This window comes from Micropterus salmoides, unplaced genomic scaffold, assembly GCF_014851395.1.
Source record: "Micropterus salmoides isolate LMB-PRFRI ecotype aquatic unplaced genomic scaffold, ASM1485139v1 Ms_hic_scaffold_1, whole genome shotgun sequence".
Classification (NCBI taxonomy): domain Eukaryota; kingdom Metazoa; phylum Chordata; class Actinopteri; order Centrarchiformes; family Centrarchidae; genus Micropterus; species Micropterus salmoides.
The window spans coordinates 37,512,363-37,532,003 of NW_024040040.1; the positions used below are offsets into that span (position 1 = coordinate 37,512,363).

The 19,641-nt window shown below is 40.8% G+C and overlaps 1 protein-coding gene across 3 annotated transcripts in view; it reads left to right on the plus strand.

Annotated features, from left to right (window-relative positions):
- Positions 1 to 4,387, plus strand: part of zfhx4 (zinc finger homeobox 4) — an 81,333-nt gene extending 76,946 nt beyond the window's left edge. For all 3 annotated transcript variants that reach the window (XM_038726083.1, XM_038726103.1, XM_038726094.1), the window contains exon 12: positions 5 to 4,387. In XM_038726083.1, coding sequence (XP_038582011.1) covers positions 5 to 1,614 — 1,610 coding nt within the window. In that variant the 3' untranslated portion in view covers positions 1,615 to 4,387. The remainder of the gene's footprint in view (positions 1 to 4) is intronic.
- The last annotated feature ends 15,254 nt before the right edge of the window (positions 4,388 to 19,641 follow it).

Sequence of the window (19,641 nt, forward strand, 5' to 3'; positions counted from 1 at the left end):
TCAGCTTTAGCGTCTCCCGGTGCTGGCATGCTTGGGTTCCCTACACCAGCCACCCCCTCTCCTGCCATGTCTCTCAGCACTACCCCAACCAAGACTCTTCTGCAGACTCCTCCTCCTCCTCCTCCTCCTCCTCCTCCTCCTCCACCTCCTCCTTCTGTTCCTTCCACACCTTTGGCAGCAGTAAATCATAAAGAGCAGCAAGGTAAAGACTCAGAGAGAGACAGCAGCAAGAAACCAGGAGACAAACCACCTCAGATGAAGGTGAAGGACAGAGGGAACGAGAGCAGCTCACGCCCTGAGACTCCCAGCATGACCAAGAAAAGGGAGAAACCATGTCCAGCTCCAGGGAAACCAGGAAGTGAGACTCCACTGGACGCATCACAGCTTCAGGCACTTCAGAATGCTCTTGCCACAGGTGATCCCAGCTCTTTCTTGGGGGGGCAGTTCCTGCCCTACTTTCTACCTGGATTTCCAAACTGCTTCTCCCCCCAGCTTCCTAGAGGGGTCCAAACAGGGGGCTACTTCCCACCTCTGTGTGGAATGGAGAACCTGTTTCCATATGGCCCAGCAGCAGTCCCACAAGCTGCCATGGCCGCTGGTCTCTCCCCTACCGCTCTCCTACAGCAGTACCAGCAGTACCAGCAGTCCCTCCAAGATTCACTGCAGAAACAACAACAACAGCAGCAGAAACAACAACAGCAGCAGCAGAAACAACTTGAGCAACAGCAGAAACAACAACTGCAGCAGCAGCAACAACAAAAAACATCCCCTGTGAAGACACCCCAGAGCATACAGAGCACCACCACCAACTCTTTCAAACCAAAAGAAGCTGTAGATGCTAAGGATGAAACCAACAAAGGCTCTTCAACAGAAAGCACAAAAGAAGAACCGAAAACAGATACCAAAAGTACCATGGATTTTCCAGACGCTTTTATTGTACCGTCCGTCAAGCATGAGTTTATATGCAGGAAGTGCCAGATGATTTTTGCTGACGAAGATTCAGTGGTGCATCATCAGAAGTCCTTCTGTTACTTCGGACATACTTTTACTGATCCGCAAGAGACAGTGCTTCGAAAGGCAGTGAGCAACTACACGTGTGTTGCCTGCAATGTGGTTGTTAACGGGAATGAAGCACTTGGCCAACACCTTCAGTCGAGCTTGCACAAAGAGAAAACAATCAAACAAGCAATGAGAAATGCCAAAGAGCATACTAGATTATTACCTCACTCTGTCTGCTCCCCTACTCCTAACACCACATCTACCTCGCAGTCTGCAGCTTCTTCTAATAACACCTTTCCTCATCTCTCTCACTTGTCCATGAAGTCCTGGCCAAATGTCCTGTTCCAGGCCACCACAGCCCGGAAAGCTGCTTCCTCCTCCCCGTCTGCCTCTCCTCCCCCCCCCCTCTCCTCACCTTCAACGGTTACCTCAACTTCCTGCAGCACCTCAGGGGTTCCAACCTCACTACCCACCGAGAGTTGTTCAGATGAGTCTGACAATGAGCTAAGCCAGAAGCTGGATGACTTAGATAACGCGTTGGAAGTCAAGGCTAAGTCGGCCTCTGGCCTAGACGCGAGCTTCAGTAGTATCAGAATGGATATGTTCAGTGTGTAGGAGTGACAAAAGGATCCCTTGCTTAAAGAAAAAAATAAGACTTTTTAAACTGCAGTTCCAAAGTTTCTCTTAACCCAAAAAATTACAGTACCAAATGATTGACTCAGGATTGTTTTTCCCATATTGATATGCTGGCAAGATATTGATTGATTTTTGTTATGGACAGAACTGTTGCAGATGCTTGACTGAGCTTATATTGTATACAAAAACATGGAGTAGGAAAAAATCCCACAGGCTCCCTTGGGGGGCTTGTTTCAAGCCAAAAACTCTCACGATAGCAAATTGCACCTCAGCTGGATTGTTTTCCAAATGCTAGCATGTACTGTATGGGATGACGATCCAGAACCCTCAAAGAGAATCTCTCTTAGTTTAGATAGGTGTAATTCAGTAGCTTTAAATTCTCAGGTCAGAACATAACATTTCTCATTTGTTAAAGCAGCAAAAAGCCTGGGTACACTTGGCTTATAACCAAAACATGTCAAGCTTTATCGGACGCATTTCCTTGATGTGTATAGAGTACCAAGAGACAATATTACTGTTACAGTGGACGATGTGCATATCCTTTTAGTTTTGCCCTACAAAGACAGTATGGTTTTGCCACTGAGGGAATTTAGAATGGTGAAGTAAATGTGTATGATGCCCCTGTGTTTGCCAGTTTGTATTACAACAAGCTGTATCTATTTCCCACCCCCTTTTTTCTTGTAGTATATACTAATCTGTGCCAACTCTTACCCTCTCACTTTTACCTCTGCTCACACCCTTTTCTGAAGAGGTAATAACTCTAGTTTTGATAGACTCTCGGATTATGTGAATATAACATTTTTCATTTGTGAATTGCTGTACTGTTACGGTACCTGCTTGTGTCTGGACTATAGTGCACTTATTTTGTTTTTATTTGTCTTTTTATTATTTGAGTAGGCCATTTGTTAATTTAATAGATTTTTTTCTGTTTGTATGTATGTATGGTTGTGTTTTAATTATTATTTGTGTCTATTGCAGCAGCATATTGGTCCATATTTGTTACAGGATTGATGCCTAACAATCTAGAGACCTATTTAACAATTGGTGCATCCATGAAAGCAGTACTGTATACTTGAAACTGTTAAGGTACAAGTTGGTCACAATGTTAAAAAAGGTATGATAATTTGCTATACGTTTGCAAATATGCTGCTTTATAAGGGGGACAACAGCATTTTTGTTGTATATTAAAAACATTTTCATGTACTTGTAGGACTTAAAACAGTGTTACACCTATACGCAGTCATTTAGTGCATAGGTTGACGTCCTCCCATTAATTCTCTGGGCACTTCTGATGATCTACAGTTAAAGTCAACATTTTAATTTTTCCACATTTAGTGATTTCAACATTGCAAAGTATTACCTTACAAAGTTTTGCTGCTACTGTGTAATGTTATTTTGCTTGCCATAAATTCTCTCAACTTTCTACCAGACATAATACTGACCCATTACTTGCTTTGCTTTGCTATTTTTTATTTTATATTATTTTGTTATTTTGCTGTGGAACTAAGAATGTGAAAGCTGTCAAAGGGTGTTCAATTTTTTACGAATCACTTTCTAGTTTGGTAATTGAAACCAATGTGATTCATTCCAAAGTAACAGAAGGCTATTTGTATGAAAGAAAAAGGCTTGTGAACAAAGAAAGCTAAGCTGTTGTACATATTCGTAGTTGGCTGTGCATGGTACAAATTTATTAATATGAAGAAATGCAAAAATGTATTGCTTTTGGTATTTCCTATTCTGAGATGAGCAAGTAGCATGTAATGCAACTGTTTGACAGGTTAAATCAAATCATGCTTAGTTATTGTTTCAAACAATGAAATCAAGTAACATTTCCTCTTATGTTTTATTATTGTAAAGGTGTTTTGTTTTCAAAGTTTTAAAGCAAAATGTCAGTTTTTAATTTTCTGCGTGAGCTTTTTAAATGTCATTATTTGGATTTTTAGTATTTTAACATTTACTTTAATCCTGAAGACACTTTTCGATTGTGTTTCATAAGAGACATCCTGGCCTCCCAAGGTGCAATTCTGCCATTGTACAAACATGAGCGACTGTCCTGATTCCAAAGGCTTTCACAACTCTGGCTTTTTGCCTTTCCCCACTCTGTGGCTCAGCATTATAAGACTGAACTGTCAACTAGCATCATGTGCTAAGATGTTAGCATCAGACAGGACGCTTTCCACACCAAGGACTGGTAAAAGCTAACAAACCAACAAAAAGGATGGTCCAACAATATAACTGTACATAGATATTGCAACTGCACAGCAGCCAAAAAGAAAAAAAGGACTTTTTAAAAAAATGGATGGATTGTGTCATGTTTATGGGGACAGCCTTCAAAAGGTTGAAATTGGAATTGTTCTTCTGGATGTCAAAGGGATTTTCATGGCGCAATCATATCCTACACAATATGTACTCTTCAACATCTGGGTTACATAGGAAATGCACCCTGAGGTTTTAATAAGAAGAAGCCCCTATGGCTAAAACTTTAAATAAACTAAACCAAAAATGTTATTGATGTTTTATATATAGAGAGTAGTCGCATTAGTTTTTGTTACTGTACTGTTTGAGGTCTCAACTGTACCGTATCACGGTAATAACATGGTTTTGAAACCTTTTTTTTATTTTGTCACAGACCTGTTGTCATAGTTGAAATGACGTTTATTGTAGATGGTATTTGAACAACTTCTGGAAATAGTTCATCAAGTATGTTTGTTGCTCATTGTTGTGATACATTAAAAACTGTATCTGCAAACCAGTTTGGTCTCATCAAATATTCTTTTTTTCATGTTCACTTTTTCGTGTTCTAATAAACTGTCTATCTAACTAATAGCTTGCCTTTCACACATCTGATTCACAGATTATGTATATATAATCTCACGTTTCCATCAAGCATTTGCAAATGCAGTCCTTAAAATCTTCATGTCCATAAATGTTCTAATCTAATTTTATTATAATGTCACATATATTGTGTATTTTGTCAAAGTATTTTACAAATTTATATTGTGGTTCAATTGGCAATTAAAAAATTTTGACAGTAATTTAGAATATATGGTTAGTGTAGTGTAGTGAAATTGCCAGTGCTCTAGATGAGCTCAGCATTTTAGACTGCAGATAATTTACCATACATTTTTCTTTTTTTATATATTACAATGTCAATTAAGGCATATCCTTTCCCAAAACTTTCAAGTATACCTATGTCATACTGTTAACAAAGGCTATATTATGTCAACATTTCTCTAATAATTGTCCTTCCAGTCACTGACAGACAGAAAATCTACATCATATAATGGGTATTTCCTGTCATTATGCTATTTTTAGTAATCTGAATCTAAGCAGATGCAGGGGATTATGTTTGGAAGTGTCTGCTAATCTGGATCTGATCAGGTGCAGCTCTAGACTCCTCCCATTAAAAGGGAAACGTCCATAATAATAAATCACATCCACGGATAAACAGATGATACAGATTCAGTAACAACAGAGAGCAAAGAACATCTGTTATTAACTAAAATTTGTAATGTTTATCCTCTCTTTACAGGTATGTAAACCCATGCTGATGTGTTGAACAAAGTGTTTACCATTGGCATTTGAAGCTCAGCATCTAAGGTCAAAAGTAAATTTTTAAGTTATGTTACGATATTGTGTTTTGTGCTGCTGACTATATACTGCTTTTAAAATTCTATTAAGAAGCCAGTGTGAGACAGGAGGGTGACTTTATAGATGTGAGGTCAACAGATGCTGTCACATTAAAAATTGCACCTCAGGAACACCTCAACACAATACATCACACCCTGCCAGCGAGACGTGTCTGCCACCAGTGTCAGGGTCACGGAGAAAGCCGACATTCACAAGTCGTTAAATCCACCTAATGAAATTTCACAAGGGCAGCAAAAAATGAAGGGGAAGATGAGGATCTTTTCACTCTAGCAGAATCGGTTGTGGCCTTTATTGTTTCGCTTAACACACTTCAGTGTGCAGTGAAACAGCCGCGACATGTAAAAGCCTCAAAACCAGCTTTTTTCCTCCCCCCTTCTGACTTCACCCCTCGCCCTTGACGAATGTGCTCGGCTCACAGGGTGCAACTGTTCTGCTGAATGGCCCTTTCCTGTTGCTCACCGTTAAAGCGCTGGCGGTTGCCGAGGTAGGGCTCCCCCCCCCCCCCCCCCCGCCATATTATGGGATTGAATTGCGTTTGACCTTTGTCGAGAACAATGGCTGAAGGCCTTTCATTTTTCTGGCCTTCTCAGCGCCTAGAAGAAGGACCTCTTTACTCTGTGTTTTCACTGTGGTCTGCCAGTAATTCACAAGCAGGATGACAGGGTGATCTATGCACGTTAAATTGGGTGCATGTGTACATGAGGGTATACATAAGTGTATTGTTTGCCAATTTTGACTCACTGAATCTACTGAAATGACTGTTTGTAGGTCAAACAAAATATAAAACCTTTAAAAAAGCCACTTCAATGTGACTGTATATTTTGGGGGCCACCCAATTTTGCTACCTAACTGCACTGTCCTAGAATAAAAAGGCCATCTGAAGAGAAGAGTAGTTTGTGGTAGTTCAGACACAGCTTTGCTAAAGAGGCCACAGCAGCGAGCGGTCTTGCCCTGAATACACGATAAAAGGTTTACTGTAAATTCTAAATGGCGTTTTCTGCAACCCATACATCACTCATGACCATTAGGTTCCACCCTCACTGCACAGTGCACCCTTCTAGCCACAGCTTTCCAGATGATACAGTACAGAGGCAGCAGTTCAGGCAGATCTGCCTTTGAATAGCCTGCAGCCAATGGATTTTCTCTGGATAATACAATGTTTGGGACAGAGAGGCAGGGATTAGTCCAGACGGATACATCCACCACCCCCCCCACATGCCCAATCTAATTAGACTGGAATCAGTTTAAGATGAAAGCAAGCCCTAGCATCACCGCACTAAATACTGGAATTAGTATTCCCCGCATGGGAATTTAATGACGGAGACCGAAAATCCAATCACATTCACTCCCAGTTTAGCCCCTCATGCATTGGGCCTGGACAATGACGAAACGAAAGAACAACAACAATGATTTGTCTGTCAATAGATATTGACCAACATCACATCTGAGGCCACTTGCGTATCGGCGTTACTATGTTGTCATCATTTAACGAGGATAAACAGCTTATAAACAGATATTTAGACAGTCTGTTTCATTCTGACACTTGCCTACAGAAATTAACCAAAACTGGAATAGGAACTAAGGAAGACAGAGACTTGCATAGACTTATGTTTCTGTTAATTTACAGTATATTAATCTATGCGTTCATGTATGGAATTCAAATCAAAAATGCATGTGCAAATACATACATTTTCTGTGCCGCTATGTTGTGTTTTTGGCCCTGTAAAAAAAAGTGAAACTGTGTTGTGTAAAAAGAGAGACTTTTCTTGTCTTCGCTCATTTGTTCTTCTTGCTTAGAATGCTACATCTGCACATAAAATCCTTTTACAGGGATTGGTGAAGTTAGTTATTAATCAGCTCCTTACATCAAAGCCCTGATTGCTGCATAGGAATAGAAACTGTCAAATTATTGTTATCAGGCAGACAGCATCAAATCCTTTTTAGTTTCTATTATCTTACAGACTTTGAGCCTACATTCGCTGATAAAACAGAACCCATTTTGCAGCACAGTCTCTTGGCTTTATCATGCCCTTATTATTGTTATTTCTCTACCTAAGTATATGCAGTCAAGGGAACTATTTTAAAACCACTAAAATGCAAGCCATATTTCAGCGTCAAGTTGGTGATTAACTGCACAGACCGGAAATAACTCCGGCACCTGGGTTCCATCCACCACACAATATTTCCTACACCTGCGATTCATCCACCAAAGCATTACACCTGAGAAATCAGGAAACCATTGTCCCCTGTGCACAAATACTCAACATGAAATCTTGTTATTTATTACTTGCTGTATTTGGGGGTATGCACCAAAACAGAACCTGTTGTTTTTATGTTAACAGGTGTAATGCAACTTTTCAACTCATCCAACAACTGATTCTGCAAAACTTTGTAATTTTTTACCCCCAGGAGGGAATTCAGTGTGCTTTTTTTAGTAATTGAGATAAATATTGTTTGCGCAGTTGGCAGCACTGCATCAGTTGGGAAGAGGACATAGCAATAGGCAACAAAAGGCACACTTCTTGTAGTGATGCGTTCTTTAATATGGGAAATAAACATTAACATCATTTTCTCTAGATTTACCCATGTGTCAACAAAGGCCACACTCAAACTAACATAATGAAAAAAAGCAATCAAATTTTTATATATGTCTTTTTCTTGGCCTTCCTGCTTTTAGTGTTTACTGCTGCAATACCTCATTTCTGAGGTACAAAAGGAAAGAAGGAAGGTGAGGAAAATGGAGGGGGCAGGAGTACACCTGCCTTATTATTGCCTTGCGAATGAAGGATACAATCACTGCTGGCATTTCTACAAGACACACAGCCAACTAACACGTATTTTAAAGTGAAAGAGAAGTAGGAGGAGGTGTGAGTGAGAAAGGGAGGCATGCTCGGGAGAAAAGGAAAAAGAGACACAGACAGACAGGCCAACAGGCTGATAGAGACTGAGTGTCAGGGACAGAGAGAGAGAGAAAGAAAGTAGGTGATATAGACAGCAAAATGAGCAAGTGATAGAAGTGAAGTGAGAGCAGAAGAGAAAAAAAAAGGAGGGGCGACCTGAGAGAAATCAAACATGGGCTCTGTGCAACAGAGGTACGTCTGCAAACGAGCATGTTATGGCAGCCCGCTGGGACTTCCCCAGCAGATCGTTTGTGCTGTTTCCCAATCTGTTCTGAGGAGCGGCACAGCCCCACATGGGGACGTGTGAAGGCGTCAAGATGGGATTGCTTAAGACAGATGAAACAAGGTGTTTTTTGATGCCATCTCGAGCGGACAAAAGCCTGATTTCCTGTTTTGCCTGTGACACAAAGGGTGCTGTGTAGTTTGCTGAACAGTTCAAGGCTTTTTGTTGTCAGGGCTGTAAATAACTAAACACATGAGAGGTGAAGTTAACGGAGGTGCTGGATCCGCGTGCCAAAAACTGAAAAATATGTGGCACATTTTCTCTCTTTTTTGGCATGTATAATGCCTTAACACCTGTAAGAAACAAATAATATCACAACTCTCTCATCAGTTCCTTACATTATTTTCCTTCTGTGTGAGAGCAACCTGTAACACCTGGCACACACCCATTTAACTCAGCCACATTCACTGGACCCCTGAAACAATACCATAGTAACAGAGATCAAAGTGTCAGGCTTTGTAATATTGCTTTACATTTTAAAGGGCGCTGAGCAGCCAGGCTAAGGTTTTTACAAGGCACGCTGAGTCGTTGGGGAAATAAGGGAGCAATGGAGGAGGGAATGAAGGAATTTTAGGGGGTGATGGGATATGTCTTCACAAACACACACACATACACTCACAAACTGAAATCATACCATGTGCAGCGGAAGAGCAGGCGGTGAGGAAATAGAAGCTAAATATAAAGTGACACACTGCATTCCCCAGGTCATTCACAGGCCCTGCACCAAATCACAATGCTCCACAGCCCGCCGTTTATCACACACACAAACCTGGGTCTCACAAAGAAAATTATAAAGCAGTCAAATAAGCATGCCTTGTAATTTATAGAATCACTGATGAAGGGATGAGATGCGCTGACATCAAATTGGCTCAGAATCTGGGTATTCTTACAGCCCTCTTTGTGTATCAACTCAGCATCCTGGCAGGAACATTTGTAACAAAAAGCTTTTTTAATGTTTAAATGAAATTTTTAATGAGGCCCTGTGTTGCTTTTCCTTTCGAGTCTTTAAGAGCCCTCTAAATCATTAAAACTTGCTCTTTCTTTGATTTCAAGGTCATTTGAAGAAATAAGGCTGCCTTAAGTGGCCCTCAGACCAAAAGTGGCCTATATGCCAAAGACCGCAAATGAATGTAGCCTAATGCTTTTTAATTTGCATTCATCTTTAAAAACACAGAAGAGCCATCTCTAAGTTATAATAGGCTGAGATGGCAGTTGGAGGCCCTCTAGTCATTAGTAGCAATGCAGCTCCTCTAAAATGAAGGCCTTTCTCATCTCATTTTAACTTAAGCCCATTACTATAAAGATACATTAGCCTGCTGTGCTGTCCATTGCCTGTTTGTCTGCATACAATATTTCCGTCTGGCTTTTCCTTCCCAAGTGCGCGAACACATGCAACTCCACCATTCAGCAAACACATGCATGAAAACAAAAGATGCTAGAAACAGGGACCTTAGGAGGAGACGGCATGCATTGTTTGTTTAATCACGTGTTATGAGATGACTCTGTAATTATGTTGTCATCTGCCCGCTTCAACACGGCAAAACTGGGCCGCCACAGCATGCCTTGCTCCCCGCTCGTCATTCCACACTTCAAGCTTTAACGGTCAAAAGCGAGAAAATGTCTTTTCATCTTTATTCCTTTTTTTCATTACAAACACCACTGTGTAGAGACTGAAACTGTGTTTTTTTTTTTGAGCAGTCACATAAAGCCTGTTTGACAGGCACTCCTAGTCAACTCCTAGTGCAGATGCATGTAGGGCAACAGATGAACAGTTTTTACGTACTACATTGAACTGATGAGACAGCAAATAACAGTGTGTCCTATTAAACACAGCAAGATCGGTCTTTCTTATTTTCACACTCCTCTCTTATTTCCCTTTTAATTTTGCTTCATGTCTCCTTCTCTTCTCTGTTCCATTTCCTCACCATCCTTTATCTTCCTCTGTTCTGTGCATGTGTGTATGTCTGTCTTTCTTTTCCCCTTTTCTATCTCTCTGCCAGGATAGGTGGTGTGTGTGTGTGTGTGTGTGTCTGCGAAAAACGGAACATCTCTGATGAAATTGGTTTTCTGTGGAGAAACTGATGGATCACTCTGTGTTCCTGACAGGAGTAGGGGATTGTTTATCCCATACGGACAAATACATGTATACACATACATACACACATATATGCTGGCGTGAGAGGAAAAGAGGATCGTTTATGCTGAAGCAGAATTAATTTTTATGAGCTGTAGATTGCTGTTTTTGGAGAAAATACACTTTTAAGCTGCAAGAGATGTAATCTAGATTGTAGCATTCCCAACAATGAATTATGTTTTTGGAACAGCTGCAGCAACCTTCCTCTTACCCTCCTTTTCCTCAGTACACACACACACACAAACACAGATTAGTAGCAAAATGTTACTGCTTTCATGAACAAATGAGTTCAAATGCCCAGTAATCAGACCCATGCATGTAAACACACACAGATCATGAAGATCTCACAGTAAACTAGTGAATGGTGGTTACATGCTGCTGATCTGCAACTGTGGTTCTCAGTGCCATAATGTGATATTTTGAAAATGCACTGTTCAGAAATTCATAGAATTAGAAGTTAAACAAAGGATTTATTTCCATTTTCAGCCTGAGCAGTGTTATTATCATCCTTTCTTCAACACCACAACCTCTATTACAAGAAGTGAGAAATTATTCCATTAGCAGCAATCTCTCCTCCTCCTCTTCTTCTTCTACAAATGCAGGTACATGCATGTACTACACACACTCTACAAGCTACTTTTTTATATTACTTTTTCAGCATCTATGGTAGCATTGGCTAACGTGCGCACAAAAGGTCTAAATTTTGAACTATAGCTCATCATATGCTTGCTTGCTCAGATCACACACACACACACACGCACGCACACACACACACACAGACATGCACACATGTTATACGACATCCTCTGGTCTAATTTACAATCATTTACAAGACAAGGCTTGCAAAAAAAAAAAAAGAAGCCTCACTTGGAACCGTTATGTTCCAACTCTCTTGGCCGACCTCTCCTCAGCTGTGCAGTTCCCAAAATATTTTCCTCTGGTTGTTGCTCTCCACTGCATGATGGCCTTCAGCAGAGATACCCACATCAAATGCACAGAATTATTTAATTCTTAAAAATGTCATATAACTTTAATAATTATATAAATATAAGTAAAATACAAAAACACAGATACAAATAAATCACAATACAGTTTGGATGCATTTTAATTACAGCAAGTCTGCATTTAAACTTTAATTTGGTTTGCTTTCAAAACAATATCTTGTGGATAAAAATAACCAAAAGTTTGCAGGCGTGAATAAGCACTCAAACATTAATAAACAGATACATTAGTTATGTTAACCTGGGGGAATTCATGAAAGATGGCCAAAAGAACTGTGTCCTTAACTGAATGTGCTAGTATTGTCAGTTTCATACAAAGGAGATCCTTGATTTCACCTGGAATATCATGACTGAATAGGGATGGAATAAAAGACAACAATTATGAAGATTAGATATGCTAAACATAATTCACAACTTCTTGTGGAGTCAACTTGTATTAATGTGTGTTGGAAATAAAGGTTTTTATTCAGAGATCTAATTTATTCCCTGTGTCTTTTTTTTGTTCCCAGTTTTTATCAGCACTCATGCAATAACTCGAGTGGAGATAGAGCAAATGTATTCCACCCATATGTATGAATGAATGAATGAATATGATTACCAAACCTTCTCAAGGACAAAGTTCTTCATGTTCTTCATGTGTTTGCTTGTTGACAGCCTTGTGTATGCGTGTGATGTGTTTGTATGGGTGCATCTTAGTATTTGTTGTAATGCATTTCAAAGCCAGTGTTCACCTTTGTACATGTCTCAGTTCAGGATGTGTGCGTTCAGCTTTGAATCAGAATTTTGTGAGCGTGTTTTTCTGTGCGATGTGTGTGTTTGTTTGTCTTCTGCAATTAAAGGCTCAAATAGTGGGTGTGTGTGTAGAGGTGCAGCTGCTGCTTGTTGTGCTGTAATGACAATCTACTTCCTCCCACAGTGCACACAAACACACACAAATACTTTTCCTGCTCTCCTCCCTCACCTCCTCAGTGACTGTCCCATTCAAATGCAGCCGTTTGCAGGTGACGTACCCAGGAAATGCTGTCCTGTAATTGTGTCGCTCTGTCTTCCTGTGGTGATGTAGCCAGTGGCTTGCCGCCTGCCTGCCTGCCGCACCAGAATTACCAACTGAGGGGAGAGAGGGGTGAAGGGAATAGAGGAGGGGTACCATTAAAATGCAAAATCACCACTGCGGTGCAGTGCGGTACCTCGCTCCCTTACTCTTTCTCTGAGGCAGCCATCTTATGATGGAACCAGTATGTGTTTCATGGTGTGTGTGAATGTGTGTCCGTTTGAGTTTGTGTGTGTTTGTGTGTGTTTGTGTGTGTGCACGTGCATGCATCTATATGTCTGTGTGTTTGATAGAGTGTAGAGTCGAGCTGCAGCGAGGAATGGTGAGATGGCGTGGGGCTGGCAGTCGCGTTTGTGTGTGATTGTGCTTGTGTGTGTGTGTGTGTCTGTGTGTGTCTGTGTGTGTGCGTGTGTGTGCGTGTGTGTCTGTGTGAGGCAGGGGTGATAAATCAGAGCTAGGTAAAGGCTTTTTAATGCAGCGGACCCCTCTCCCAGCCTCCATCTTCTGTCAGGGCTCAGTAAAAGATGAGAGCCCCCTGGGGAACAGCACTAGCCCGCAGCATAGCAGGACTATGCCGCAGGTCACACACACACACACACACACACACACATAAACGCGCACACACAGGGGCCTGATGCATAGCCACTGACTAGGCCTTGTGAATGAGTGAATACATGAATAACTGAATCTATTGAATGCATGAATATATAAACACACTTTCCACAGGAGCCACGTTTATTGATGAACCCCCATCCCCTACCCAAATAAATGTATTTTTCAAATGATTTCCAAATGAATTCCTAAATGATTTATTGCAGGTGATATTGCATTTATATCAGAGAAAATGTTTTCGTAGAAAACAGAATGGATATTTGGTTCATTTCTGCCTGTGCTCCTAAGGTCAAATAGAGTCTTTGTCGATGATGTGCCTTGAGTCTTGAAGCGGCCCCAAGTTTCAGGGGGCCGGATATGAAAAATATGTGGAATTTGCCAACATCTGACAATACTTAGTCGGCAATATATCTTCTGTCTGATAGAAAAATGTGTTCTGAATTGCAGATACACTCTATTTTCTCGCATACCTTTTTAATTTGACTTTGAGGGAAAACACACCGGTCTCCTAGATAGACAGGCAGAGATATGACTGCTGAATGTTCTGTAGGCCTTTGTGGATGGGGCAGAGAGAACTCCAGCAGCTTGGCGCAGAAGACAAGCACAAACACTTGAGAACATAATACTTGACAACGAGCCCAGAGTGTCAGTTAGGGGCCCTGCAGAGAAAAGTCTGGCATGTTTGTGAAGAGGATGAAAACGGAGACTATGAAATTGCCAGAGAGCTGATTCTTAGTTAGAATTTCAGAAAATCCGGGGCCTCAATTTATAAATTCCTTTTTTCCCCCTAAATGTGTCTAGTTATTAAATAATGTAGCATTGCCTCCCAGAGGAGGGCATTGCACTTTCGCCAAACCACAAATGTCTTAATCTTGGAGAACTGATGATTACAAAAATGGGGTTTTATTTCAAGTATTTAGTTGAAATTATGTAAAGCAAAAATCAAAACAAAAGAAAACACCAGCATAATGTAAGGCACAAACTAACAGGCACAGGCTGTATTTTGTATATTATGCCACACTTATCTTGACCCTGCTCTAACAGTGTCAGTTGTAGTATGCATATATATTAATTTGGTGGGTGCGACAGGAATATAAATTAATATTTTAGCTGACATGGTCCCAGTTGGAGCAACCCTCTAACCCTGGTTTAATGCTCTACATATTAAGGTGAAGATCTCATATTAAGGTAAAGCTGTGAGAATGGACTAAAACATCTCTGATTTGTCTGTTTGGAAAACAAACACCACAGTGGAGGTTTAGACATCATGTAGTACAACAGAACAACATGGTAATCAAAGTTTTTTCTTCTGGTTACAGCTCCGTGTTCACTCAAGGGTATATCAGCTCTGACAATGCGTAGCTCTACTCACAGCTGTGTGTTTAGAGGGTGCAGCTCGGTTTATACTGTACTCTGTGTTGAGATGAGAAGGTTAATGTGCATGTTTGTGTGTGTTTTATTATTCTTTCTTGTGCATATGTGTCTCTGTGCATCTGTTGGACTGAGCAGGTTAATGCTGGTTGACACATGCGGTTCACTGATTTCCTAGAGGAGTCGAGACTCGCAGCAAAACCTTCACACACAGGTATCCATGGCAACCACAAAAATTATATTTCTTCCTTCCCCGGCAAGCCGGAGATTCCAAGCTGCTGAAATGCACAAATACATTGTCATTACCCGGCAGCCTCATACTTAACAGGGTTAGGCTTTTTCTGCCTGCTGTTCTCATTGTTCAGTGTGTTTCCTACACATGTAATTTAGAAATTCCTCGTTACCTTTCCCAGATAGAAACCCCATATTATCTTTACATGCAGGGTCGGTGCTTCTTTGTGCCCATGTGAGGCTACTTTATTGAAAATTCTTTCCATTCATGGCCATCATTGTGTTTCTGGTTGCACATTTTTCTTCTCAACTTGGCTATGATATATGAAATATTAGCTTTTGCAATGAATTGGAGTAATGGTAGTAAGATTGGCAGGACATTATCAAATATTCATGCCATTGTACATGTGCTCCTGCTTGTATTTGGTTGCTTTGGTGGATTGAGGGCCTTGTAGTAGCATTGATTGACAGATGATGGGGAATAAAGCTCTGTTCTAGTCCACTGTCTTCCTCTGTTGCTGCTGACAACTTCTGGATGATTGCACAATGATCAGAAGCAGTAACAATAACAGTACATATTTATGGAAATGGGTCTATAGCCTGTGCTCCAACAATGTAATACTAGATCTCTACACACCATATTCACTTCACTATTTTTTGCACGTGCCTTTACATTTAATCTGTGCATTATAAAACAGGAGACATACCAAATGGGAACATTCTTATGTTCATCTAATACTTTTAGTAACCTAATTTTTTTGCAGTAAAAAGACTATAACATGGCACAACTTAAAAAACTCTGTAAGAATAATGTTATTTAAATTTTATCTCTTAGCTACAATACACCACACATGAAACATCTTTCTCTAACCCTCTTAAAAAGTGCATTTGACTACATTGTACCAATAGGTGTTCTAGTACCGGAGCCAAGCGCATGCCTCCTTTTTCATCTCTTTGAGGGGAAATAGAAATAAGCACATTGTGTCCTGCACCACATTCCTGAACAAGCAGAGGTTCAATCACATTTGCAGAAGTTATCAAAACTTTCAAAGAGCTCAGCTGGCGCCTTAAGCCACAGGAAATTCACTGGGGCATCTGGAGGGATGTGTGCAGATTATTGCTCATTTAGTCTGTTCTAGACATCAGTAGGAACTGGACTTGAGGATGCACACACGCATACGCACACACGCACACACACACACACACACACACACACACACACACACACACACACACACACACACAGACAGAGACACACACACACACACACACACAAACAGGCTTGGCTTTGGCAGATCTTACCCCAGGCGCACCAAAACACACCTGTCTATAATCCCCCATGATGCCCTCTGGTCGTTTGTCCAATCCCCTCACTACTCCTGTCCTAGCTCATCCAATCAGAGGACAGGTCAGGTAAAGTTTGCTCCCATCTCTTTAGCCCCGTGTTTGCGTAAGAGGAAGTCAAATAAAAAATATGTTGAATAAACACACTGTTGGTGTGTTTTTGGTGTTTTATTTGATGCTGTCTCAAATACCTCACTTGTCCAGTCATTTAACAACATTTAATGTCCAGAAAAACGATTATTTATTAGTTGATTATTTGTATTACCCCGCGACCCTGTACGCAGGATAAGCAGTTGATGATGTATGGATGGATTATTTATATTATATTAATAAAGTATTACACATTACAGTACAAACACCAGTAGATAAAGATGACTTTACACCTAATTTTAAAACATTGATTTATAAAGCTGGATAAAAAAAATAAAATAGATATATGTGCAGTATAACAAGATATTTGAATCTCTGCTCTACATCTGTGACTGTATGCATGCCTGCTGTTAGAGATATCTTTGTTTGTGATGTGGAGGAGGATGCAGCCTACATTTAAACTTTTTTAAGTTATAAAGGAACATAACCTTCATCGACGCGTATCATAAGATACAGGACTTTTTGGTGTATTTTCTTGATCTTTGTATTTGCTCTTCCAAACTACACATATTGACATGAACGTATAGATCCTGTATAGATCCCAAATTATCCTGGGTCTTGAGAACAAAAAAGGAAAGGCCAAATTGTATATATTCCCAAACCAGTACTGCTCCGTCTTTCTCAAGGTGTGAAATGCAACCAGACAAAACCTCAACATCACGATAAAAGCTCAGGAAATTACTTCCTTATTTTAGGTGTGATTGATTGTCCCCCTGACCTGTTAGACTGAAGAGGTGGTTAAGAAGAGGAGGTAGACTAAGATAATTGGGCCCGGTGGTATCCAAAGCCCGGCAGGTGTTGAAATAACTCTCATAACACAGGTACCTGCAGCCGCTACAGCCCTGAACTTGAGCACACCTAGGATTTCACTACCTTGGAGGAATTTTGGTGTTTTATGTTTGGCATGTCTTTTATTGAATAGATGAAATATGAGAGATACTTGTAACTCCTATTGACATATTGGACATGCCACAAGAAAAAAAAACATACAGGTGTCAAAAATCCTCTGAGATGTCAACAAATAAATGGTGCATTTTTTGTTTCATCTTTTCTTGGCATGAAAATAATGTCATTCTCTCTTTGAAAGTGATGTCAGTTCTTCGAAATATCTCCCCATTACAAGAGGGATGTAATTCCCTTACCTTTTGAAAAGTAGGTAAAAGCTTACACCATGAGCAAAAGGATCAGAGATGGAATTTTGCTGAAGTGGAAAAGCACCTGTGTTTTTACTCTTTAATTTCATTAGTGATGCATTGGGGCTTTCTCAGTCCTTCTAGCCATTTCAAATGAAGAGGTAAAAGCCAGGCATAAGCTTAAATGATAACATTCTATCTCAGAGAAAAATATGCATGTACGAATCAAAGCTATTGTACTATCCTTATTATTATCTGCAAGCCAAGGGCTCTGTTCCAATTAAAGTATACCACAGATGAACCATTCAACAAGCATGCACACAAACGAACCTACAATAGGTACAGTAAAGTACCCAGTATTACAGAGCCCAGAGAAGAGCTTTTTACTTTAAAAACTATTTAATCAGGAAAATCAACGCCTCACATCAAAGAAATGGAGATGAGGGACAGGCGGATAAAGAGGCTCATCAAAGAAGGAGATCTAGTTAGGGATTCAACGCCCTAATTCCCTTTCTCTTAAAACCTTCGTCAGAGGGGGCACAGGGCCAATTTGCTCCCTAAATGGCTGCGTGTGAATGTGCAGATTGCTTTGCATAGCCGCTGGGAATCTGGGCTTCTTCCTCTTTTTCTTCTCCACACGGAGCCTGAGAATTAGAAAAAAAAGAGAGAGAGAGATATCCAAAGGCAGATATAGGCTTAACGGAGCCCTAGCTACCTTCCTTAAGTCCAGAGCCCTGTTCCAACTCCCAACTAATTCAATCCATGGCCTAACTCAATTAATAGACTTTAATGCACTGTTTCTTCTTTATCTGTTCTTTTTCTTGGGGATTGGGGACTTCAGTTAGAGTTGTAAAGTAATATCTGCAAAAAGGTTTGCATTGTAAGTCTGTCTGAATGTTAAGACAATGACATGTCCCAGTGGCATTACAGTTGATCATATATGCATCCTTAATCTCGCTTTCTGGGACTTGCCGTGCATTAATGTAATGTAGTGCATAAAATATTGACAAACGGTCTTCTCTGTCTCGAGCTTTATATGCATAGGATTCATTAGACAAAATGTCCTTGATGTGAGAGAGGACCTCCGAGTATCCACATGTTTTTTACATAATGTCAAAGCCAATCACTATCCAAGACTGTGACTCCCACCTCAAGTTGTGCATTTTCTTTTAATCCAACAAGGGGCTATTTCACTGCTTCTATATGTGCTTAAAAACCACACAATTCATTAATTTTGGCCTCACATTACCACCAAGGACATATACTATAGCATAGACCTGCGGAAGTTCTAGGAGAAATCCAGATCACATCGGTCAGTAACATAAATAATTTAAGCTCAGACCTGGCAGTACACCTACCCACTATTCTTCAGGGCATTCATGCACCTCATAAGGACAAATATTTCATGCTTTACCCTCTCTGCTCAATAGAAACATTAACCTCATCTGAGTGCAAATGTGTGTGCGTCTTTCTGATCCGGTAGATCTGAGACCAGCTACCCGCAATAGGCTTTCTATCATGCCTGCAGTTCCAATTGATCTTCTCAGCAATCAGCAATTAAGCCCTAGTGATCAGAGCAGGAGAGGGGAGGAAAGGAGAGGTGGGAGGTACCCCCCCCCCCCCCTCCTCTCTTGTCAGCCCAGGAAAGGCTTCACTCAGCTGGGGTGCGTTTGGCCCCGGGCTGGGCTCACTGGTGGAGGTTAACTCCAGCATAAATAAGCATCTTTGGACTCATTACAGGGATTAGAGAGTAATTCGCCTGCGAGGAAGGAGACGACTGCCAGGGTTTTGGTACAGTTTACTACAGTCTTATAGGGGCGAGGGCCCTAGAGATTACAGAGGGAGAGAGAGATGGAAAGGCAGCAAAAGAGAGAAAGGCCAAGGGAAAAGAGAGGCTGGCTCTGTGTGTGTGTGTGTGTGTGTGTGTGTGTGTGTGTGTGTGTGTGTGTGTGTGTGTGTGTGTGTGTGAGAGAGAGAGTCAATCCAAGCCCCCGGCTGCCCCCTTGATCTTGAGCATGTTGGGGTGCTGTGAAAACGGATAATGGGAGTTAGAACGACCGGGCCTGTCTAGAGAGAAGTGTGCAGATTGTTATAACTTTCCCTCATCTCTCTCTCCTCCACTTAACTAAATAAACACCCAAGAGG